General features: G+C 44.7%; 1 protein-coding gene across 1 annotated transcript in view; it reads left to right on the top strand.

The window, feature by feature from the left end:
* plxna2 (plexin A2) overlaps positions 1–25,466 on the top strand; it is a gene marked incomplete at its 5' end in the record, with an annotated part of 163,360 nt that overhangs the window by 41,266 nt on the left and 96,628 nt on the right. Inside the window, one exon of the mRNA XM_080030937.1 lies at positions 7,148–7,282. Coding sequence (XP_079887063.1) covers positions 7,148–7,282 — 135 coding nt within the window. The remainder of the gene's footprint in view (positions 1–7,147; positions 7,283–25,466) is intronic.

The following is a 25,466-nucleotide window of genomic DNA, read 5'->3' as shown; positions in this document are numbered from 1 at the left end:
CATGGATTGGAACGGGTCAAATCAATATGGCTCTATTGTGCCTGACCAAACCTGTGAAGTAATTGCACCTTTTATTGGCTAATAAGGACTAAGGTGGTTTTAGCAGATATTTTGAGCCATCATATGAAGAGGTTATGGGATTAAAGGATGTTCTCAAAATAAGGCTTTAAAAGTATTGGATTTCACTGACATAATATTGAACTTCCTTCACAGGGGTCTTTCATTCTTTTGATTGCTCTTTTTTCGATTAAATAAATACTTGGAGAGGGGGTCGTAATGTGACAATTAAGCACTTTTAGATGTTCTCATTAAGAGTATACACACACTTCACAAAGCTATTGTCACAGTACACCAATGGGATTATATTGATGTGAGTATAAGTGAAAAGTAAAGTACCTTAAAATGCGTCAGAATGTTTTATATTTGCCTTGACGTTGGTATCTGATGTGATTTTAAGTGGCATCAAAAAGGTATTAGAGAGTCTTACACTTAACTTGGAGATCTCTGCGAATACCTTGTTCTTTCATTTGCCCATGTCTTGCCCCTCCATTACAACGTCTCCTTTTTCTCCCTTATACATTTCCTTCAATCTCCTCATCTGTCCATTTTCTTTTTTCAATTCGCTTCTTGGCTCCGGCCCCAGTCTGTCCGATGGGAAGTGACACATAGCGCATATAGGCAAGTGGGCTAACATGGCGCCTTATGGGATCCTTGTATTGTACAACAAGGACCAGGGACAAAAGAGATCGCATTCTGTGCTGGTGGTGGGGAGCCATCACGCACACACACACACACACACACACACACACACACACATAAGCTACAGCACATTTTATAGCCGCCGCTCGCTACTGACACCAGAATTCTTCAGCCTGACACCGGTGATGGATTAGAAGCGTTATCGAGGCGGAGAGAGGCTCCATGTTTTTCCCCAGCCCTGGAGAAAGAAAGTGAGGGAGAGAGAGAGACGGAGAGAGAGAGACATGCATTGCTCACACATAGGCAGCTGAATTGCCAGCACCCATTACAACCTGAAGTAAAGAAATACAATAGCAATCTTCTATATTTCAAGCCCAGGATTGCTATGCAAATAGATAGAGATAGTATGCCTGGTTCGTAGTACACAGTGTTCTGTCAATTGTTGAATGCAGCCATCTGATTTGTATCTATGTCCGTGTGTGTGTGTGTATGAGATCACTGATTCATGTTTATTTTCCACGTGACGTGTGTGTGTGTATGTTTGTGTGTGTGTGTGTGTATGGGTGTGAAATCATGTGAGTGCGCATCTGATCTCTTGTTAAAAAGGTTAGACAGAGGAAATGAGGGTGAACGTGCCTTACTAGTAACTGACTCATACTACCAGTCCACTCACCCTGATGCAGCCCGGCCTAACACATGATGCCCAGAGGGACTGACTTCATCCTAGAGACTGAGCATTATGCATCCGTCTCCAGGGAATCTGTCAGTACACCTCATACCCATAGTACAGCCCTTATTACTCATTGTCACGTAACATACTCACGTACATGTATGCAAACAATATCATGCAAACCCTTTTGCAGCGAGAAAGCGTAGGATTTAAGTCCAGCTGGGGCCACCAGATTTGCATACTCTCTTCTGGTTATTATATGTTTTTTTCCTGGTGCACTGATTTTTCCCCAGACTAAAAATACAGTACGTGTTGGGTGCCTGCTTTTCAACCATTGCATTTGCCATGTCCAAAAAACTCAGATGAATTTTTAATGTGGAGGCAGGGAGATGTACAGCAAAGGACAAACATATAAGTACCGGTACCTGTATTTCGGAGAAGATATATATTTTTTTCCCCCTCAAAGTTGTGCTTGCACTGCAAAAAAAAATAAAAATAAGGGGAAAAAATTGATGTGGTGAGAGCACACATCTGTCACAAAAAAGCATTTCAAATCACGGATGCTTCCTGACAAGCTCCACTGGCTCTTAAAACGCTGTCAACAGTCTGTCACCTGTCATCCTGGGCCCAAGGTATATAATACCAACCGACCAATCTCAGCAGACATATTCAAAGCAATTTACTGGTGGTGGCTGAGATTGGGTCCCATCAAAACATATTGGATTTGATTAGATATGGTTTATCCTAGTCATTGTCAGATCCCTCGTATACCCTGTGTCTCTTTCAATTGTCATGAATCGAATTGAAGTCAAAGCAACCACGTTTCCTCAGCGGAGCCTTCTCAATGGTATAAGGGGCCATTGCATTCAGACACAGAATCTAATCCAGTGCTTTGGGATCAGCTCGATAAAGGCAATACTTATCACTTCAACATCCAAGAACTAGATTAGTGTAGATGCGGGAGAAAGCTACCAGTAAGGTTACTTAGGGAGCTCAACTTTCACTCCTCTCTCTCTCTCTCTCTCTCTCTCTCTCTCTCTCTCTCTCTCTCTCTCAAAGCACAATATGTTCCTGGATTTCAGCCATAAAAAGCTCCAATATCCCTAAAACCAACTCCTCTAGAGTTACACTGTGTAGGTGGACGAGAACCTACAATTTGACTTAATCCTATATCCTGGTACAAGGTGTCAGTGTTGAGCTCGCCGTGCACTGTGGTTTTTTGGTTAAGGGTCCCCAATGCGTTGGTGGGTTTTTTACATATTCTGCTCTCTGCCAGATGCTAGTAAAATAATGTACAACCCTCCGGTTTGGATTTGTATTGGTGTTGGCAGCCACCTGTACACACGTGCATCCTGTTTCGGAGACGCTATATAACCTCAAGGCTAAGGTTAGAAAATAGCCCTCTTTTTCCAAAAAATCTGAAAAGAAAAAGCAACACTCAGGTAATAGTTCGCAGCTGTGGCCATTAAGAAAATTGAGTCGCTGACGTTGAGCAAACACTTGCAGACAAGTTGTAAAACAGAGGCCGAATCAGTAAGTCAGCAAATCATCCCTCGCTTTTTAAATTTTTTTTTGTATTAGAACTACATTTAAACACTGTCATTTTATCTCTCAGTTTCTTCTCATAAGGAGTGTACAATGTGGAAACTTGGAATTTTGGCATTTTGCCCCATGTTCCATTATGTTATCTATATAGGAGACCTACAGTTTTGGTCTTGTTTTTCTGCTATATCTCTTAGCAGCAGCATCCACAATGCAATGCAAAATACACATCTGATGCACTCGAACCGTGGGATTTATCCAGCGCATTTCACTCAAGCAAATTGCTTCACATGGACTCACACGGTTTAGGGATCTAGTGTCTGGCTCCTTGTTCAAAACCAGTGAGACCAAGGGACAGGGACAGAGAGAGAAAAACAGAGAGAAAGAGGGAGAAGAGCAATTTGAATTGGAGTTTGGTCAATCTTCAAAGGTTTTTTGCAGGGTGCTTACATGGTCTGATCAAAAGCCCCCCCACTGGCACAGGCCCTGGTAGCCACGAGGGGAGGCTTCTGATGCTGCTGCCATGGCTTTCCCTCCTGGCCAAAACCACCACCTCCCGCCGCTTATACGCCTGACTAGGTGCTGTGACATAAAGTGTGTACATAGAAAAACAAAGGCTATTTTTTTAATCCTTTTTTTTGTGGCAGCCTTAGAACTGTGCCCCTGTCTTGACAAAGTAAAGTGTTAGCATTATTTTACTGGGAGGTTTACGCTCTCAGTGCTGGTTAGAACTTGACATGTTGTTTTCAATAAGATACACACACTTTGGGAAACATATAATGACTTAGTTTGTCATTATTTTAACTTTAAAATGTAAATATTTGATTGAATCCATTTGGCCATTCTTTGTGGCGGGTAGCTTTAAAGAAATATTATTTTTCAAATGTATACATTACAGTGCAGTACTGCAGTTAAGAGAACGTGGTCCAAAGTTATGTTGAAAAAGTGGTTTGGATTTTTGAAAACCAAATATGGCTGCCCCTCATGTGCTCTATTCTTTTGGCTGATTAAGAAGTCCTCCTACTCACGGGTTGCCTCGGCAACATGCATTTATGGCCTTAGGTTTTCAGGCATCTTTGGCTACGGTTTACACATGTCTGTTTTAAATGGGTTTATATGTGATGGATATTGTATGACTCATGTGAATATTAACTGTATATCTAAACCTCACTTTCTGATCGTCATTTTTCGACATTCAAGACAGGAGTGTTTCTTTTTTTCCCCAAGAATATAGTTATATATAACTACACATAGACCATACTGCCTCTGGGGTACTCGCATAATGTTTTTCAACACTCCCCTCCTTTCCCTCTCCCTCACTTTACTCAGTTGCAGCCCTCCAACGCTGGTGATAGAGAGCGGCTATAGCTAATGGCTGTGGTGTTGAAATGGGGAACCGTGTAAAGGCAAGGCCAAAGCAAGGGCAGCTCTACAGGGCACTGGGGGCCTGTCTCGGTGGATAGGTCCCTCCTAAAATAGCAGCAGCAGGGCAGAAATATTGTCAGAGGGACGTGAGGGTATATGGATCCAACCTGTTAGCAGCCTTCTGAGCCAGCCTGATAAATAATGCAGGGTCAAATGGGGCAGAGAGCACAGGGGTTTAAGTACCTTAGAGTGAAGCAATGCGGAGGAAATTAATGTTTGGGGCCTGGGTGTCTCTTCCTCAGGTGTTGGATACTTAAGGCTGCTAGAATGGTAGCGTGGGAGGGAGGGAGGGAGTGAGTGTTGTAAATAAATGGAGTTTTTTTTTGACAGAATTATTTTTGGACCAGTGAGTGGTGGTGGTGTCTCCATTTACTTTGCCCAAGGTTTTCATTTTTCTCCCTTTTTTATTTATTTAATTTTTTTTGGTCTCTGCGCCCACCCACCCAGAGGTGAGCTTGCCCTGCGAAAAGCGCTTCTTGCATTCGGCTTAACCCACTTCACACACAGGCACACATTTCCTCACTTCCTTACAACGTTGTGGGTGTGTGTTTGCGTCTGTCTGCATATGTGCGAATGTAACACATGTTGCCAGATATACAGCCACTGTGGAAAAGCAGCTTCGTAATGTGAAAAGCAACTGGGTGTGTGTGTGTGTGTGTGTGTGTGTGTGTGTGTGTGTGTGGTTGTGTGTGTGTGTGTGTGTGTGTGTGTGTGTGTGTGTGTGTGTGTGTGTGTGTGTGTCAGATGGTGTGTGAGTGCTCCAGTGTCAATGGTGTGGATTCCATTTTCTCTGTGTGAGCCATAAGCCTAATATAAGCTGTTGTAGAAAAAGAAAACTAGGTACAAAAGAAGCTGTGACTAGCAAAACAGAGGGTATTGGTGTCTAGGGAAAATGAACTAGAGATTGTTCAATATGTATCTCTTTGTACACACTTATGTACTCATGATTAAATTAATGACTTAAGAGCATACACTGACTATTTTGTACTTGTTAGGTTTGTGTCACCCCCCCTATCTGGAAAGTAGCATTTTTGTTCTGGACAACTTCTAAGACAGCTCTGTCTTCGAGTGTGTTTGTGTCTGGCCAAATGTGAGTTTAGAGGCCCCCGGACAGTGGTGGTGGAAACACTGTGTGCGATAGCGATCTTTGCTTCAGATGAACTGCAGACGTGCTGAAGGGGGGCCGGGCTATTTCCTGGTCCCTATAGTGGCGACCTGCTAGGACACATATCACAGCGTGACAGACTGCTCCTACGGGTGCACTGACTTCACACACACATAAATACACACACACACACACACACACACACACACACACACACACACACAAGTAAACAGAGAGAGAGCAGTGGTGGTCTGGCCATGCACACACACATGCTTTATGGATGAGCCTATTCGCTGAGGTCTCCCTCCACACAGCGTCAGTAGTAACCAGATGAAGACTGGCACAGCCCCCACATCCTGTCTTTCTCCTTCTCCTCCTCCTTCCCTACATATGGTTTTCACATATGTCTTTCTTCTTTGGATGTTTGGGTTTCGGTGCCAAGGTCAGACGTGGGTCAGCTGTGGAACACTCAAGTCGCTTTGAGCCTCGGCCCCTTGACTGTGCCGCCTGCTGTCGTGTACTCAGCTAACCCTTCAAGCATTGAGGAAGGCAGAAAGCCCTGGGAGCTTTGTTTGTGAACTTACATAGGGGTTCTCTTTACATGACCATACAACAGCAGTTTGACACACAGACACACACACACACACACACGCACGCACATACACATACACAAATGGACAAAAGGCATGTACACACACACACACACACACACACACACACACACATTGACCAAAAAGCCTTGTTTGTGTGTGTGTGTGTGTGTGTGTGTGTGTGTGTGTGTGTGTGTGTGTGTGTGTGTGTGTGTGTGTGTGTGTGTGTGTGTGTGTGTGTGATTGTGCACATTTGCGCACAAGCCCCCCTCCCCACCCTCCCAGCCAGTTGATCCCCTTTTGACAGACATGTGACCTTGACTTTCCCCTCTGTGATGTTTTATGGAGAGAGTCTGGCTGCTGTCAGCATCTGAATAGATAGATGAATGTGTGGGTGGAGGATGGACACATGATAGAGCCATCAGCTTTCATGGTTGAGGACGAGTCTCTCACGCTCAAGCATCACGCAAACCCATGCAGCCCCTTGAGATCTACTGGTGTTCTGGTTGTACATTCTGCAACAACAGCATTTGATGAATAAAGAAAAAAAAAACAGGGCTAGCGTTGGTCTGTTGGGGTCAGTGGGGGTCATGTGCCTCATGTAAGCCATTAGAAAGGCTTGTCCACTGTAAGGTGGTCTTGGCTTCAAGTTCAAAGTCTTACTGAGGGGTAATACATCATTCATCAGGAGACATAGGGAAAGCAAAACAGAGCTAAGGTTTCAAAAAGGTCTAAGAATATCATGTGGTCATTCTTAACAGTTGTTGTAACCCCATCGTACATGGAATCACAACAGGCTGACGTTTACCTCATAACATTGAATAATACGATAAGCGCTGCACAATTTTTTTTAGCAGTTGAAAGGATAGTATATGAAAGTCAATTAATCACCTTTCTGCCATTTTCAGGTCTGCCATCATATGTAAACAGCCCGTATGAAGCCTATATCTCCACCCACCTGCATTGATGATGATGATAAATCGCTCTGGCAAATATTATTTGACCCTTGCTGTCGTTCCTGTCAATCACTCATGGTCTGTTTTCCCACTCCCGCTGTCAGACTGATATAAATAGCATTCATTCATTGACCCGTTGTTGTGCTCTTTGTTCATTCAGATCCGTGTTGACGGGCCTCCTCACGGCGGAGTCCAGTATGAGACCATCACAGTCATGAAGGACGGCAGCCCCATCCTGCGTGATATGGCCTTCTCCCTCGACCGCGGCTACATCTACGTCATGTCAGAGAGACAGGTAGGTGCTGGGAACAGACACACGCTTAATGCAGACCTGTGTTTGCTGATTACACCAGTGCCCTTGTACGGGAGAATTGATGATTTTGTGTGTGTGTGTGTGTGTGTGTGTGTGTGTGTGTGCGTGCGCCAACTCAAGAAGACAAACTGTGATCGGGTGTTTCAGCCCCTTTGTTAGGGGTGGAAAGAAAAAAATTAAAGCCAATGTTGCAACTGAAAATATGCATCAATCAATAAGCAGGAACATGATTAAAGGCAAGATTCAACCAATCAAATTGTACCATGCAAATTGTTAGTCGGGACCCCTACTGTGTGCATATGTTTAACATGTCAGGAAAAGTGTTTGAATATGTGTGTGTGTGTGTGTGTGTGTGTGTGTGTGTGTGTGGCCCCGGGATGGCCCACCTCTCAACATCACCACCCTCCTTCTGCTATAAATAACCTGGGTGGCGCGGCGGGGGACATCGTGACAGCGTGCTATAATGAAGGAGAACAATGAGGGCAAGGGAGAGAGAAAGAAAGAAATGGAAAGAAGAGAAAGAAACACGTTAAAATGAGAGAGAGAGACAGAGAGAGACAGAAAGAGAGAGAGAGATGAAGGGCACTTGCCGGGCCGGCTTGGGACAGACAGAGGATGGAAGAAGAAGAGTGATGAGGGAAAGAGAGACAGCTGGAGGAGTGTATGACTTCGACCGAGTAAAGAGAGAAAAAAGAGAGAGAGACAGACCAAGTGCAAGGTCATCCTTTCACACCTCCTAATGAAGTGACACAGCATTTGGCGGGGCCAGGTGGGCAGCAGCCGATAGCCATCAATGCTACTGACATACTGAGTAGGCAGGAGAGGTGAGGGGCAGGGACGGGGTGGGGGGGGGACACAAGGACAGAGTAAAGGGTGAGCAGATGAAAACATGATAGCACAAGAGAGAAAAAAGAGAGAAAAAGAGGAGTGGAAGTGACGGGAGGAGAGAGGAGAAGAGAGGAGAGGAGGAGCAGCTGCAGGGGAGCGTGGCAGCGCAGCAACCCCAGAGACAGACGACGTGCAAAGGGCTGTCAGTGTGAGGTGATAGATTGCCCAGTCCCCTCTCCTTATCTCTGTGCTTTTAACACACTCAAAAGACCGGCTGGCCAGAGCATACAGGTTATAGGGAGCTGTGCTTTGCTGTGCTTTGCTGTGCTGTGCTGCTGTGGAGGAGTTACTTAGACAAATGGTGGCTGAGAGGAGATAAGCCAACAAGAGATTTACTGTACATTTAGCAAATGCTCTTTTTTGTGCTGTGCTGCGTGTGATTTGTTTAATTACACTTTGAAAAAAAAAAAACTTCCCCCCCCAAAAAAAAAAAAGTTTTTGAAAATTGAATCGGACACTTTCCTGCTGCAAGAGAAAAAATGTAGAGATGGAAATGCAGTCACTTCATATCACATCATCATCAGAATGTATACAGACAGTGCATGCGCCAAATGTTTTCTGTTCTACAACTTGTATTTAATTGCATCTTCACGGATATCTCCAGGATAAGAATGCAAATCGATTTGGTTCCTGTACAAACACAACATATGCTCCTCTATCTGACAGTGAGATAATGACTCAGTAACAAGGCGTGACATATATTCCAATAGTAAACAGCAGTTTGAAGCCGTGTCTAAAGTCTGTTTCCCATATTTACTATATATATTTTCTTCTTGCTCGGCGGATAGAACAAGCTTTTGATGTCGGGCTCATATTTGCTAGTCATCTGAATGAGAAGTGAAGTTGGGTGAATATTATTAGTATTCCGCTTGTAGACTCTTCTGTTTTGCTCTCCAGGGGCTGGTGAGGATCGAAGCAGACAGACACACACACACACACACACACACACACACACACACGCACACACACACAGAGACATACTGAGATGTTTTCAACTACTTTGGGGGATGTTGCTGTGCATTTTAAAGGCGTACCACTTGATAGTCACACCTAACAGAGTAACTGGATTGGGATTTAGCGTGTCCACACACACACACACATACTGTAGGCCTCGTAATCTCGCAAATTCAACACAAACACTGTGTTTTTTTGACATGTGAGTGTAGACTGTTAAACCACAGTTAAAGGTGGAATCATTGATTCTGGAGAAAAAGCTTTTAGTCAAAATAATGTTTTGTTATAATCAGTAGATATCTCCTCACGATCCACTACCTGTCCTGTGTGTGCGCTGAAAACAATTGTGCTGTGAATACACAGCCTAGGCTCTGTAAACTGCTATGTAAACACTGGGTATGCACAGTACTCAAAGGGGGCCTATACTGTAGCAACAAACATGCCCGTTTACAGAGCCTAGGCTGTGTATTAACACTGGATTTCTTCCAGCGCACACACAGTACGCACAAGTAGCAGATTGTGAAGAAATATTCCTTGATTTTGACAAAAAAAAAAGTGACTTTGACAACAAGCGTTCTCCGGAACGGCTGACTCAACCTTTAACTGATCTATGGGAACATAGCTCTATATGCAAAGCTGTAATTGCCACATTGGCCCGACTTCAAACCAGCCATTTCCGCACTATGGCATTCAGGGGAAGAGATCTAGTTGACCTTTATCTCATCGTTAGGCTAAATGTCACCTCCAGCTACACTTGAAGTCAAACACGCAGGACATCACCAGATCTCTCTCTCTCTCTGTCTCTCTCTGTCTCTGTCTCTGTCTCTCTCTCTCTCTCTCTCTCTCTCTCACTCTCTCTCTCTCTCTCTCTTTGCCTGAGCTGGGCTTGTTCCCTTGTGGTCTGGTCTGGCTGATGCTGTTTGAGGCCAAGCTTGCGGTGATGGAGAGAGAGAGAGAGAGAGAGAGAGAGAGAGAGAGAGACTCTAAGAACAAAGGGATGGTGGATGATATCAAACGGAAAGCGAGGGCACATTTGGCTCACGTTGCATTTCCTACTCTGAATAACAAAGAGGCCGTCTGTGTTTGGCACAGTGTGAAGAGAGAGAGAGAGAGACAGAGAGAGAGACAGAAATGCAGACACTGAATGAGAGAGAGGGGAACGGATAGATAGAGAGAGAGTAATATTTGCTCAGCCAGGCCGTGCTCCAGAATCTGGGCTCTCTCTCTCTCTCTCTCTCCATTCCTCACACCTGCCAGTGTGTGTGTTTGTGGCGAAGCTGAGAACCGTGGGATGTGTGAGGTGTTTGTCAACACAAACATACATGCAGGCATCCACAGAAAAACAGACACTCACGCATGCACACACACGCACACACACACACTCGCTCGCAGACATACACACACACTTGCACGCAGACAGGCACACACACACACTCGCACGCAGACACACACACACACACACTCTGACGGACACAATGGACAGGCTTCCTCACTCGTTCACTTGCATGGTAGGTACAGACATAGTGCACTGGCTCTCGCAATCACGTGTACGTTCGCACACAAAAAAAAATAAAAATAAAATTACAGACACACGCGGAAGCATTGTATTCAAATGGAATCTCCACAAGGCTCCAGGAAGGTTTTCATCAAGCCCTTTTTTCTCACCCGCATATATATAGATTCCATCTACCATACAGTCTACTGTATAGATATTCTTCGCTCTCACACGCATTCTTCCACATTCACTGCCTCCAGTCATTTTTCAGTGTGGGAACGACCATTACTGGTTCTCATTTGTTTCTTTCTCACACGCCCACACGAGACACCAGCATTCGCTCACTCACTCCCAAACATATTTAATAGCTCCCTGACTCATATTGGATCCGCGGGGCGGCCATGTTAAACTGTGCTTTTGTTTTGTAGATGTAATGACAATAGCATCCACCATATTAATGATGTGGTGAGATTGACCCAGTGTGAGGCAGCGCAGTGGAACTGATGAAAAGACCTGGCTCACTGACTTTCTCTACTCCGGTAGCAGTATGAGTGTATACGTGTTTTGTGTGTGTGTGTGTGTGTGTCTGTGTGTGTGTGTGTGTCTTCCTGTAGGGTGCTGTATCATTACTGACAGTTCTGAAACACATAGCAGCAGGTTGTCATGCCAAGATTTATATTCAGACGTCTGTGCATGGTGGTGCGGTGCCTCTATTGCAACAAAAAAACAAAAAGCCTCAAAATCATGCAAAGTGAATCATCTCTCCGGATTTCTCACAGGAGGACTCCCACTTTGATGTACAATATGTGTCTTCCAACTGTCCTTGTGTATCCTGTGATTCTGCAGATCCATTGTATGGATTTCTGCCAGATCTCACGTTTGAGTCGTGTGTGTGTGTGTGTGTGTGTGTGTGTGTGTGTGTGTGTGTGTGTGTGTGTGTGTGTGTGTGTGTGTGTGTGTGTGTGTGTGTGTGTGTGTGTGTGTGTGCGTGTGTGTGTCACTGTTGCTATATTTGGACCAATAATCCGGTAATTTTTGGTACAATGTCGGCGCCGAACGCAGCGATACTGAGAGAAAGGTCATGGATGTTTCTGGAGATTCGGCTGAGCTGCCTCCTAGACACGTTCTCGACTTTTTCCCTCTCCCCACCTTCCCCCCCCCCTTTTATTTCTGTTCTGTTCCTCTGTCTGCGCCATATGAAATGCTCCCTGAAATGTCTTACATTCCTGAAACACCTCACCCCATTTAATATTGCATCAAGAGCTGCGGATTTCAAACCGAATACCACATCTTTCACTGCTATATAACAAAGCAGCCATGGGTATGGCGTTTTTTTTTTTACATGGGGTTGCTCGGGGTGGCTTTACCATTGATCCATAACCCTAACTCTACGTACAGCCAGATACACTGTGTGCCTACAGTAATACTCCAATGCCGTAACAAGAGGTTCTTAATCAAACAGGTAGAAAGAGTATCCATGTGTGAATGGCAGCTGGAGCCCAGCTAAGCCACTGGTGCTTTTGCCAGCTCATGCAAATTCAGTGCGTTGGATCTGCATGAGTGTTTTGGCCCGGGCCTCATCCCCACGGACTGGAGCCTGTGTCTTTTCTCCCTCCGCCTCTCATTCCATTAATCAACACACCTTTTTCTTCTCTCTTCCTCGTATTTACTTATTTTTTCAGGGAGTCTATGCCTTGGGGCGCTCTCACAGTAGGCCATCCTACAGATGCTAATGACGATCTCCGCGACCCAATACGTCCATGCGCGCATTGAGGATAAAAAAAAAACATTGCCGAAGGCTATGGGGTTGGTCTGATGTGGAAGTGTAATGTTTGCTAAAAAATGTGGCTAGATGAAAAAATTCAAAAACAATGGCATACAAATACGCTCCAAATCCCAAACCGGGGCGTATCAAGACGTGGTGACGTATTAGCAAGAAGCAATGGTACCTATAGGCCCGGATCTTTAGCATAAGTGTGAATGCAGGCCGGGCCTGGACAACGCAGGAAGAGGCAGGGGGGACAATTGCTCTTAAGCATGGTACGGATCAACCAGGCCAAGTGTGAGTGCCCCCTTAGAACGCTAAAGGGCCTCACGTGTTTTCTTTTGGAGGTCTTTTTACACAGTCTTTTATTTTTTTGTATGTGAGTGAACGTATTTTGAAAGTTCAAACAAACAGAGGAATGGACAAGAATGCCACTGGCACTGTGGGCCACATGAGGCCTTAAGCTGCATCGGCTCTCTTTCTTTTGTGTTTGGTTTTTATCAACACAATGCAGCGCACTAGGATAAATGGCCACAACCACTCCAGTGTCGAATGTTTTTTTTTTTTTTTTGCTGGGGGGCCCTGGATTATCAACATTTTATATGAGTCCCTTTTTCATTCCCTTTGTGGCGTATTGTGCTGTTTACGGCCGCTGGCACCCAGCAGCAGGCGAGCCACTCATCACACACGGTTTGAGAATCAGTGACTGCATTATGTCGCTAGCTTTGGTCAGCGGCCAGTAGTCACCAGAGCACGGGGCTGTAATGTATTATTCATGGCCAACAATCAAGATTTAACATCTGAAAGGGTTTTGAAGTGATACCTGTGGCGTGGCCTTAGTTCTGCCTGAAAAGCCTTTTTAGAAAACACCTTACTATAGAACATAAATAAGTGGTAACCTTTTTATCATGTCTTCATTGAATCCCTAAGAAAAGAGGCAGGTGTCTACTTCGAAATGGAGCTCAATGGTTTTTGCAATGTTTTATGGCTGTTACACAGAAGAGTATACAGTACATAAATAGCCCTTTACAGACTTAACAGTGTTCCCAATGAAATAGTGGCCCTCTTAATTGCCAGCTCTTTATAAGGATAAGTGTGAAATTCTGGCTAGCATGACCGACTGGAGGGATACTGAGCTGGCTTGTAAAACAGACTCGTCTTTCACGGACAGACACACAGTCCCTCCTCCTATAGAGGCGATCAGCCATGTGCTGCTGTCACTCTCCAGCACACTCTGGGCTCTTTAGCAAACATTAAACCCCCTCGTACGCCATCCTTCCTCCCCTTACCCCGGCGCCATGTATGGAACGCCAACATTACAGCTCACGGATTATCAGAAAAGAATAGAAGATCTCTTTCTTTTTCTTTTTTTTCCCAAGCCTGCAATTTCTTTCAGGTGCTCAGCTGTGAAATTTGAAATCCATGCATGGATTCTTTCTTCTTTTTTAAATGTTTTATTTTTTTTTATATCAGACCCCCACCCTCCTTTTCCCCTCCTAGATTTCTCTGGCTCTCCTTCCCCGCCCTTCTGCCTATCCCCCCGGGACCTTTGTTTGGCCGAGTGTGGTTAGATTGGGAGGAAATGGGTTCAGTGGTTATCGAGACAGGAGGAAATAGGATTCATTCACACCTCGCGCAGGGCTTAGATTAGCTGGACATGCTACCGGCTCATCATTATGCAGGACTTTGGTGTGTATGACACGCTGATTTCCTGTGTTAATGGCAGTGGAACACACCGTGGCTCGTAGCCAGGACTTCCACTGCTGTGCACTGAAGGTGTCACAGCTTGTGCAGACTTTTAAACAAAAAAAAGCATCTAGCAGTGTTGGTGGAGAACCTTTTGTTTCTTGGTTTTAATGTTTTCACTCTCCACAACAAGGAGATTGGATTGGCTCATGTCCAGGCCACTCCTTCAAACAGTTAAAGCTGTAACTTGTAACTATTTTCATATGAATGTTGGTTACTTTCAAGCCGTCGCCAAACAAATTGATGCAAAGTTGATTAAGCCAACAGTTGATTCGTCCCCCAACACTGGTACAGGAGCTCAGAAAAATACCAAGAAGCACCCAAGAAATGTTTCAGTTAATAATTTCTCCTAACCTCTGATTTTAACATCCTAGTCTGGAGCTAAGCAAATAACACTTTGTTTTCAAACTTTTCTCATAGAAGAGGAACAATATTATGCTCGGGAGTATAAAAAAAATAAGAAGTCTGACAAAGGTTCAGGCCAGAGGAAATGCACAATGGTAGAGCAAACAAAGTTCAAAAAGGCACAGGGAAAAAAGCTCAGTGCTCCGTGTCTACTTTTTCTGAGCCTTTTCCACTGTTTGTTAGTTTGCTGTCAGGGCTGAGTACCAATGGGCTTCTCCGGCGACTTCCCTGACCCCGACAAGCGTTGCCCTGTCGTCCCCTTTGCCTCTGTGTGTTGCCCCCCCCCAGGGCAGAGTCTGCTTAGCTCGCAGCTGCCAGAGACTAAACAAGACCAGTGCTTTGACCGTTGACCCTTATCTCTATGTTTCTTACCAATCTGTCGGTTAGTGACACTCGTATACAAAGAGTTCCCAAATACCCATCGTTTCAGCGGAAGGGATGGAGGACAATCAAGGGGCAGCTTTCAGGGACGAAAAGAGAGCAATCGGTAGAATGAGCCGAATTCAGTTAGACACTCTCTCCTTTTCAAGTCTTTTCCCACAATCTAATTTTTTTTCTACGCAACTCAGGTTCAAAAACCTGGATATTCTTCTCTCTTACCCTTGGATGCAACATGCTTCTCTGCATCCAATAGAGTGTAAGAGGTCTGTTTCCATAATTCCCCTGTTGTAATTACGTTTGGATTTAAGGCAATAGGAACAGGAGTTAAACACAGATAAATTGTACCAAACGTAGGCCTCCAATTGGGGTCAAATGAACCCTAACCCATTTGTTTTATGAGGTACTACTGAACATATGAGAGTGCCATATATTCTAGTCAAACCATAAAGTCTACACCGGTGTTTATACAGGAGATGTGACCCGAACACAAAGGTTCTCTCTCATGCGTGTGAAAACTGTGGATTCCATGTGCCAACATATGTACCACACATCTGCATCCCATTCCAACCTCATCTGGAACCATGGCTACAGCTTAGTTGCATCAATCCGTTTTTTTTTTCTCGACAGACCGCAACAACTGACACACATCTCCAGGACAGGCCCTCCCTATCAGTCAGACAACAGACACTGGCCTTGATAGATTGGCCATCATGTTCTATCTGGGGTGTAAGTGTGACAGCGGGGTCATTTTGGCAGCCGCGAGGGGTGAGGACCAGCAAATCAATCGCATATAGCCGCTTCCTTACACAGGTGCTCTGTTGTTTAAAATGGGGGAGGATGAGGGAGGGGGGGGGGGGGGGCTTGGAACCTTGGGCTTTAGAGTCTTACAGCTGCTTCCCTGACAGCTTCGCTTGTTATTGACACCTGGACAAATTAGGATAAATTCTCCTGTCAATAACCTCATCCAGTGTTATTGATGACGCCATTTAGCTTTTCTATTCCAGAGAAAGCACTTTCATCCCTGACCCACTTGACAAGCTCCCTTAATCTTGAGCTTACGCGTATGTGTCCCTATTTGTAAATAAGTGTGTGTGCAAGTTTCTATGTTCTCGCAATATTATGTTTGTAGTTTGACTAGTTTGACTACACATTGCTATTGCTTGTTGGTGGTTTAACTTAAGTGTATATTGTCGGTACCTTTGGTTTTGTAGTAGTTTTTTTATGGACCATATCTAATCGAACCATTTATCGTTTTAACCATACTCATTATGTCTCTTCAGGCTCTCTTGATGCACATGTTTTGGAATCCCCCTTTTTAATTTTCAGTCACGCGATTTTGTATCAAATGACAGTGCAGCTGCTCAATGGAAATTCGATCCGTCTGTATTTTCTGGTAATTAATATGCGTTTCCATTTCGTATTTAGGGGCCCTGATTTGCTTCCTGGATCAGTGAAAGGTTTATGTGGCTGTATGTTGACATACGTGTTCCATGTGCTTGGTTTTAATATGCATGTGCACTTTATCGGTTCATGGGCTGTCTCTTCGTAATTCTGAGGTCAAGCAAGGGGGGTTGTGGGAAGTTCAAGGGTCGACTGAGTCTGTTCATAAAACCATGGGGGTCACTCGGCGAGGTCAGTTAGCGACGCCCCTTCATTGAATCATGTTTTTATAGCATCCATCTGCTTGACCGCTGCTACTCCTCAGCTATTTCATTCTCCTGATGATGACTGATTTGACTATCCTTCCCCCTTTTCAGCTAAGAGCTAATATGCTCTAGCTATGTTGTACACGTGCGAAGGCCAAAGCTCTGTTTGCCCCCCCCTCCCCCCACCCCTATGGAAGCCCACCTCACAAAGGCACCTCATTTGCATCCCTGAGTCCATGAGCAGGCATTGTTAATTGACTTAAGCCAGGATTAGTGTTAATCAGGTTTTGTGCCCCTGGAACCATTGGCCAATCCTAACCTCATTATTTGATAGCCGCACACGTCCTGTCAGCCCTCATCAAGCTGTTAATTAAAAGAAGCCTGTGCACTGCAGGTCCCATGCTAAAACCCCCCTTCTACCTAACGTTTCCTCATCCATCCATCCATCCATCCACCTCTCCCACCTCCACACCCAAGCATAGGTCAATACAAGCTTTAAATTCAGTGACTAGGGCAGCAGACACTAGTGTTTCGCAGACCGTGCAGCCGACAGTAAACAAGGCACATGTAGTTTGACGTCCGCTTCAGCTTGAATGGTCTCCAAATAGATTCAGTGTGTGTGTGTGTGTGTGTGTGTGTGTGTGTCAAGTCCGGTATGAATGGATTTTCAAGAAGACACACATTAGAGACCCCTATAGCGGGGTTTGTTTATGTCTAGTTTTTGAGATCATGTGTGTGTCTGCACATCCCTCAATACCAGCTATAAAAAAAATGTCTGTCTCCCATATCCACTCCCACCCCCCAACCCCCCCCCCCCCCCCTGCAGCAATCTCTCACTTGCCCCGTGACATAATATGAGATAATGAGGAAAACGATACCTGATCCTTAGACTCTCTGACACCTCTGTCTCTGTCTGTCGGCAAGTCTACCGGAGCCGCCTATTAGCTGGCTGACTGTTGCTCCCACAAATATAGCCACACTGAAGACAAAATAAATGATATACTGTGTATATATATATATATATATATATATACAATTTTTACACACCGTTTGCACTTTTTTGCTACATAGTTGAGCCATAATGGAGGCTTGGAAACATTTTGTAAAAAGATGAGTGCATGTTGGAGAGTGGCAGAGTGCGGGGGAGTGTGTTATATAAAGGCAACTAATTACACAATCTTTAGAAGCAAACATTAAATGGATGTGGGCAGTTTCGGGTGCAGAAAAATCCTTACCTCAAGCAGCTTGAGCAGCAAACCTGTCCTTGAACTTATTTTAAAGCCCCTCATTATTTTATAACAGAGCTATTTTATCTCCGGTTAAAACTCCAGTTTTAGTCTCTTGGTGATATCGTATCGCTGTTTTTTTTTCTAGATGCTTAATTCAAAACGACTTCCCTCCTACTTTTCTTTCCTTTCTTCTATACTGCATGAGGGTGTGTGTGTGTGTGTGTGTGTGTGTGTATATGTGCTTAAGATGTGTATGTTGTTCACATTTGTGTGTACGGTACAGTATGTGTGTGCGTGAACACTTTTGTCACTTTTGCGAAATGTGAGCCAAAGGAACAGTCCAGGAGCCATCCTGCCAGAATAATCAGCTCTATAATTAAGAGCTGTGAGTATGTGAACTGCCTTCATATAACCCCCCCCTCCCCTCTCCCCTTTCTGCCTCTTTCACTCTCACTGTCTGTCTGTCTGCCTCTATAATGGCACAGCATTTGTCTATTTCCACCCAGCGTCTATGCAGAACACTCATGACATTTATTGTGAAACTAATGGCAGTGCTTCTCTCCTCCTAATTGTAGGCTTTAATTGCAATAATTATTTACGAGCCTAATTAGAGCCTAGCGAGAGTGTCAGGGAGAGAGAGACACGAGTGCTTTTTTTTTTTTTTTGAAGGAATCACGACAGGGTTTGTCAGGAGCCGGGCGAAAGAGTAAAGTGAATAGAGTGGCCATGTTTGGTTTATAATTGGGGGGGTGGAGGAGGCGGAGTTTGAAAGTATCACACTGTAGCTTTTCACTTTTCTCTGTCTCTTTATTGCGTGTGTAACTGTTGATTGCCTTCCTCCTAAGCTCTAGTGATTGAGACGGGGCTGCAATGATCAAGTGAGTAGAGTATAGTCTAGTTGGTTTGGAGCCCACACACATGAGTGGATAGCAACAGGCGCCAAGCCTCAGCTCTGTGCAAGAAGGTGTTTATTTAGAGGTCTCAGACAGACTCTGTGGACACATCTTTCCTGTGTGAGGTTTCGGCTGACAGCTCACTTCACAACACCACCAGCTGCCTGCTAGGGGAGAATAAGTGCGTGTGTGTGTGTGTGTGTTTTTGTTTGTGTGAGTGTGCACACATGTGTCCTATGTGGATTTGTCACTGAGTACATTTGTTGCTTGCTCTGTGTGTTCTAACCAGGTCCTTGGTTCATTTGCTGCAGTTTGGCTGACCCTCAGGAGGTCTTGTGTGTGTGTGTGTGTGTGTGTGTGTGCGTGTGTTTGTGAGTGTGTGTGTGCGTGCTTGCATGTGTGTGTGTGTGTGCGTGTGTGTGTGTGTGTGTGTGTGTGTGTGCGTTTGTGTGTGTGTGTGTGTGATGCTGCTAGGTCTGCAATATGTTCTTTGTCTGTCCTTCACAAGGCCAGTCTTAGTAAACAGGCTACAGCAGGAGAGCTGCTGGTTTTGATGGGCTAACAGTGGCAGCTCCACCCTCTCTCTCTGTCTCTCTATTTCTTGCTTTCTTTCTCTCTCTGTCTCTTTCTTTTTCTCTGCCTCTCTCTCTCTCTGTCTGTCTGCAGTTGCTGGGATTGTGCAACACATTCTTAGATTTCCCCCACTTCTTCCCCTCCTTTCTCTTATCCCCCTTTCTTCTTCTCCTGTCAGTGCAGCGTCCGATGGGAGGACTCAATCCCACAATGCCATTCTGCTCTCCCCTGCGGCTCACTTTGACAAAGCTGTCAGCCCCAGCCCTAGTGATGGATGAAGCATTGTACAGTGTGTGTTTGTGTATGTGCGTGTGTGTGTGTGTGTGTGTGTGTGTGTTACTGTGTTTGAACTACTGTGTATGTATGTGCATGATTGTGTGTGTGAGTTTGCGCTACTGTTAAGGGAATGTGTTTTTCAATGAAGTCGTATATCCTATTTTGGACCCTTGCTGGGCAAGAAATGACATTCATAAGCATGGAAATCTGTTAATATAACCATATTCAGCATATCATACACAGATGTGTGTGCCTCAGATTCTCTGTTTACCTATGTGCCCCTTTAAGTTCATGTAGAGAGAGAGAGAGAGAGAGAGAGAGAGAGGAGATTTGGACTTTATGTTGGGGTTTATGTGGGTATGGGTTTTCGGTAAAGGAGTAAATGATAACATTCACTTAGCACAGTGCAGTGTACATGACAAATATTGGAAAAAATGCTTGCTGTCACTACAAGATGGTGAGTAAAGCTGCCCTCGGATGTGATAGGATACACACACACACACACACACATACACACGCACACACACAAACACACACACACAGAAACACTCACACTTCTGTGTCTGCTCGTTCATATGCAGACCCACATTCGGGGCTGAAGGAGGAAGATGAATGTGCTGGGACGGATAACGTATCTCTAATGCAATATTTGAGGAAAAATATTAGAAGGCCCAGGCCAGATAAGGCCAACAGCCTGTTGAAATATTACCCCTCTCGCTGACTTGTAAATCGGGGGGGTGGGGGGGGATGGAGAAAAACTACTGGACAGATTTGTGGTGGACAAAATACAAAATACTGTTAACCGTACTCCAAAATGGACATAGCATCCAGAATAGTTTAAAGTTCATATGTGGAAAAACAGGAACACCGTGTCCCTCGGAGGCAAAATGCTTTTATTTATTCCACAATTCTTCCAAAAAGCAACCGGGGGAGCAGTTAATTTGGCTGCACAGAAAAAGCGTTTGTCATAGAGTGGCGCGGATGAGAGAGAGAGAGAGAGAGAGAGAGAGAGAGAGGAAGAGCGAGGCAGAGGGTGGTGAGAGAAGAGAGAAGAGAGATGGCGAGAGTGAGACACAAAGGCAGTTTGGGCTCATTATGTTGATTTTTTTCCCTCTTCTGCCAAACACACACACACACACACACACACACACACACACACACACACACACACACACACACACACACACACACACACAAACAAAAAACCCAGGCGCTCTCTTAGACACACCACTGGAGATCAGTCACTGCATTTTCTCTCTCCTTCTCGCCCCACAGAGTTTCTTTATAGGCAAATCTAATAATTTTCTCTCCACCGCGGGAGAGTGTTTGCCCATAGCCTCTTTCTCATGGAATCAAATTGGATTAAATCATAGGCAGCCATTACAGGGTCCGAGGTGGTCTCTCAGCCTTAATAATACATGTCGGCTCTCATTAAATCTAACACAACTGAAGTCCAGGTGAGGAGTAGTTCTGTGCGTGATGCAAATGCGCGCAGAACACATGCATATATGTATGTGTGCATGCATTGTTGCAATCATGCCCCTCAGACACAGACACACAAACACCTACACACACACACACACACACACACACACACACACACACACACACACGTACGTGGATGTGCGTATACACACACCCAGTTTGGGTTTAGATTAAGTGTCCCTCACCACCTGAGCCTAGTTATCAAAGCCCCTCCTCCCTATCTGTCTCTCTTTCTCTTGTAAACAGACTAACATTCATCCAGGCACACACACACACACACACACACACACACACACACACGTATGCACAAGCAACAGCTCTGAGAGCAGTGGGGTGTAACCGAACCCTTCATTTGTATGTACATCATGTACACTGGGAGAGACACTGAGACAAAGAGAACAAACATGCTCACATGCATGCACGCACACACACTGTTACACACACACACACACACACACGCACACACACTGTTACACACACACACACACACACACAACCTTAGACATGCACTGTGGCGTCCCTGTGTGGATCAGAATTCATTTCTGTCTGCCTTCCCTTCCAAATCAATACCCCCGTTGGTCGACAGACAGCCATAAGTGTGCCAGGGAGGATCCCTAGTCTTCACACCCTCCCCAAACACACACACACACACGCACACACACACACACACACACACACTCACACACTCACACACTCACACACACACACACACACACACACACACACGCACACACACACACACACACACACACACACACACACACACACACACACACACACACACACACACACACACACTCATGCCTGTTGATGTGTGATGGCCTCTGCTGCTTCCATATTAACTCCTCACATGCTGACTGAAGCATACACCTCATTACTGGCTGCATTGGCAGTCTGGGATCCCGCAGAGAGACACACAGACACGTTCCACTAAGACAGACAGACAGGCAGGAGATAATTTAGACAGACAAAGAGGTACAGTGAAGGCTTCGAATGTCGCACGGACAAGCAGCCAGACAGGTGGGTTGAAAAAAAAATGGGTTAAGATGGGTAGATTTGACAAGAAAATATGTCAAAAAAGGCTCAAATTAATGCACACAGAAAAGGGATGACGAATGTATGCATTATAATGAGCGAGACAGTTATGTGGACAGACAGCGACAGAAGTGACGGCAGGTGTCAAGTGTAGGAGTAACAGGTTGTCAATGTGTTCCGCACGGTTAAGTATCACTTGTAGGAAGAAAAAGCCACTTTGAATATGGCTTTATATACATTAATGTCCCTCGAGTGATGGTGAGGTTCTCTTGAGCATCAGTATTTCACTACTTCAACCTTTTTACCAGAAGTGACTCAAAGATTGTCCAACTCACCGCGTAATGTTAATTAGTCATATCCGGCTTTGAAGTGGCTGCTTTTCAGACATCTTGTGCATACCATTAAAATAAGTGCCTCAGATTGTTATGACATCTGATGGTGGGTGAGGTTGCCAGGTTTGATTTCAGCTTGACAGGAAACTGAGTAGTCTTTTCTTTTCATATACAAACAAGACCCTGATTTATAGACTCTGTTTGTAGCATAGTGTATTATGTATTTTTATGCATATGATATACATCAAGCAAAAAAAAGGCATCCGCAGTGCTACGATAAGTATTATCCGTTGAGTTGTGATTAAAATATGATTTAATCTAATTTTAAGAATACTTAACTAGAATGTATCATCATAGTATGGTATCTCAGTCAGTGTGTCACTTTGTATAGCCTTGCTTTGCACATGAGCGCACACACTTACACATTTGCAAACCCTCCCAGGGACTATCACAGCACTCCCTGTATCCATCTCTTAAATGTCAGTGTGTGGGCCTTAGATTAAACCAGTTGCCATTGAGCAAGCAGGGTAGAGAGGTTTGGTGGGGAGTTTGAGTATAGAGTTCAAAGTGGCCAGGCAGCATGGATGTAATTTCCTCCTTTTAGCTTCCTGACTGAATTACAGTGCAAAGAGGCCACCTCAACTGGGAGCCCTGCGGAGGAGAGAGAAATAGCAGAGTGCACAAGAGTAGGAGTAAGGGGACGAGATGGAGAGATAAGTGGAATAAGAAAGCCATGGAAACAGTGGTGGACCATTTCAGATCATATCAAAAGGATCCATCTCAACATCTTTATCTTGTGTTAAGAGATTGCACATGAGATCGGGAAAAAGGAGTTAAAGGCAACGGGGGAGCTATATCGTTAGCGCGGCTTGACATTGAGCTTTTAAAGTGAAGCTCTTAAGCCATATCCGTAGATACGTGAATTTGCCTTTAAATGTCTGAGAGAGTGTTTTGCTAAGGTTGTTAGTTGGCCATGGCATTCCATTAAGGTTGGTTATTAGGAGTGGAAAAATGCAGCCAAAGAGAGACAGCGGTTAAGTAGCTGAAAATCAGATGGTTCACCTTGCTTTAGTTCTTCTTGAACAGTTTTGGGAGCATCAAGGTTTTCAGTGGTCTGTAATATATACAAAAAGACAGCCGGAACACACACACACACACACACGCACACACACACACACACACACACACGCACACACACACAGACACACACACACACACACACACACACGTACACACACGCACACACACACACACAAACAATGAAAACACACACGTTGAAAACACACCGTTCTAACCTATTCCCCTTCTCTCCTCGCCCCAAAAGGAGGATTGAAGCCATACATAATTGATACACTCCTAGCGGTATCGACTGGTTGGATTTTTCATCCTCCTCACTGGTCGATTCCCTCACTCCATTATTTCTATGCTCGCTCGCCCTCCACTGCCTCACATCCCCCTGTGACTTCTCCCTCTAGTCTGCTAGTCACACACACACACACACACACACACACACACACACACACACACACACACACACACACACACACACCACACACACACACACACACACACACACACACACACACACACACACACACACACTAACAAAGAGATTATAAAACAGTCTTAACTCCCTCGCCCACCTTCCTCATTGCCCCCTGCCCCCACTTTAATCCATACAGTTATGCCATTAGTGAACAGGACACTGAAATTCAATGCCAAATTCGATGGTGTTTGTCCAAATTCATGTCCACGAAAAAGACATTTGTCTGTGCTTTTGTACAGTGGCACTGGTCATGGGGAAAGTGGTAATTGCCAAGCGGAGCTGAGAGAGGACCATATAATGTTACATTTGAAACATGAACTAAACAGGAGATCTCTCGCGAAAAACTGATTGCCAACAAGTATAATGGTGTGCAAAACATATCATTTTGTTATACAGTGTCCTATAACTGATAATGGAATTAATATGTAGAATGATGAATATTGAAGTCTTCCTTAACATATGTTTGGGGTAGATTGAACAATGACCCCCCCAACCAGCCCACCATTGCTTGTGACACAATCTGCCAACATTTGATTTAAAAAAAGTTACTCTTTGTCACACAGTAACTTAGCCATGACTCTGTCCAAGACATATTATACGTTAATAAATAGATCATGCTATGAATTTTAGGAAGTCTGTTGGCATATTTGTTCTTCACCCTTGGCACCAGCATTATGTCATCCGAAAATTACTAAAAGAAGAGCTGGGACTATAGCCTCGAGCAACATCAGCCACCAGGTGTAGACAGACAAACACATGACAGGCATTCATATCCACAGAAAAAAACCCTTAGGGAAAAAAAAGCACAACCAAAGTCCTCCTGACCACATGAATTCCATCACAGACGCCACAACAATAGCTGCTGTTGCCTCACAAGTACCGTCATAAAGGCAACACTGAACTGTGATCTGTGTTATTGCTTCTTTAAAATACATAGTCATATCTCTCCTGTCCCCGTGTTTACATATAATGGGCCACTCAGCTTTAGGGTTCAAACTGCGGTCACAAGACGCACGCCTGACCTGTTCCTCTCTCCTGCCTGGCAGTTTGTCTCCTACCAGTCTGTTGCTTCTGATGAGTTGCCAGGCCCTAGCCCGGGACTGAGGGTGAATGGGAAGGGGGGGTTAGAGCCCTAATACTGTGTGTGTGTGTGTGTGTGTGTGTGTGTGTGTGTGTGTGTGTGTGTGTGTGTGTGTGTGTGTGTGTGTGTGTGTGTGTGTGTGTGTTTTTTCTTGGCATGGGAGGATTTGGAAAACAGCCGTTCTGCTTGATCAAACTGTGATAGCTAGATATCCACCGTAGTCCACTATCAATCGAGAGAGAGAGAGATGTAGCGTGTGGCCGTCTGGGTTTGTCTCTGTTTGCATTGGCTCCTTCTGAATAGCTCGTAGCTTTCCATTCGCCCCCTTTCATTTTGTGTTTAAACCCATAGACTTGTGGTGCTACATAGTTTTGATATTTTTTTTTTCAATTGACCCAAATCTCGAAGCTCAGGCCAAAATCCAATATCCAAAATG

This window comes from Ammodytes marinus (genome assembly GCF_949987685.1).
Source record: "Ammodytes marinus genome assembly, chromosome: 7".
Classification (NCBI taxonomy): domain Eukaryota; kingdom Metazoa; phylum Chordata; class Actinopteri; order Uranoscopiformes; family Ammodytidae; genus Ammodytes; species Ammodytes marinus.
The sequence above is the reverse complement of the archived record's forward strand: the minus strand, read 5'-3'. Positions and strand labels throughout refer to the sequence as shown.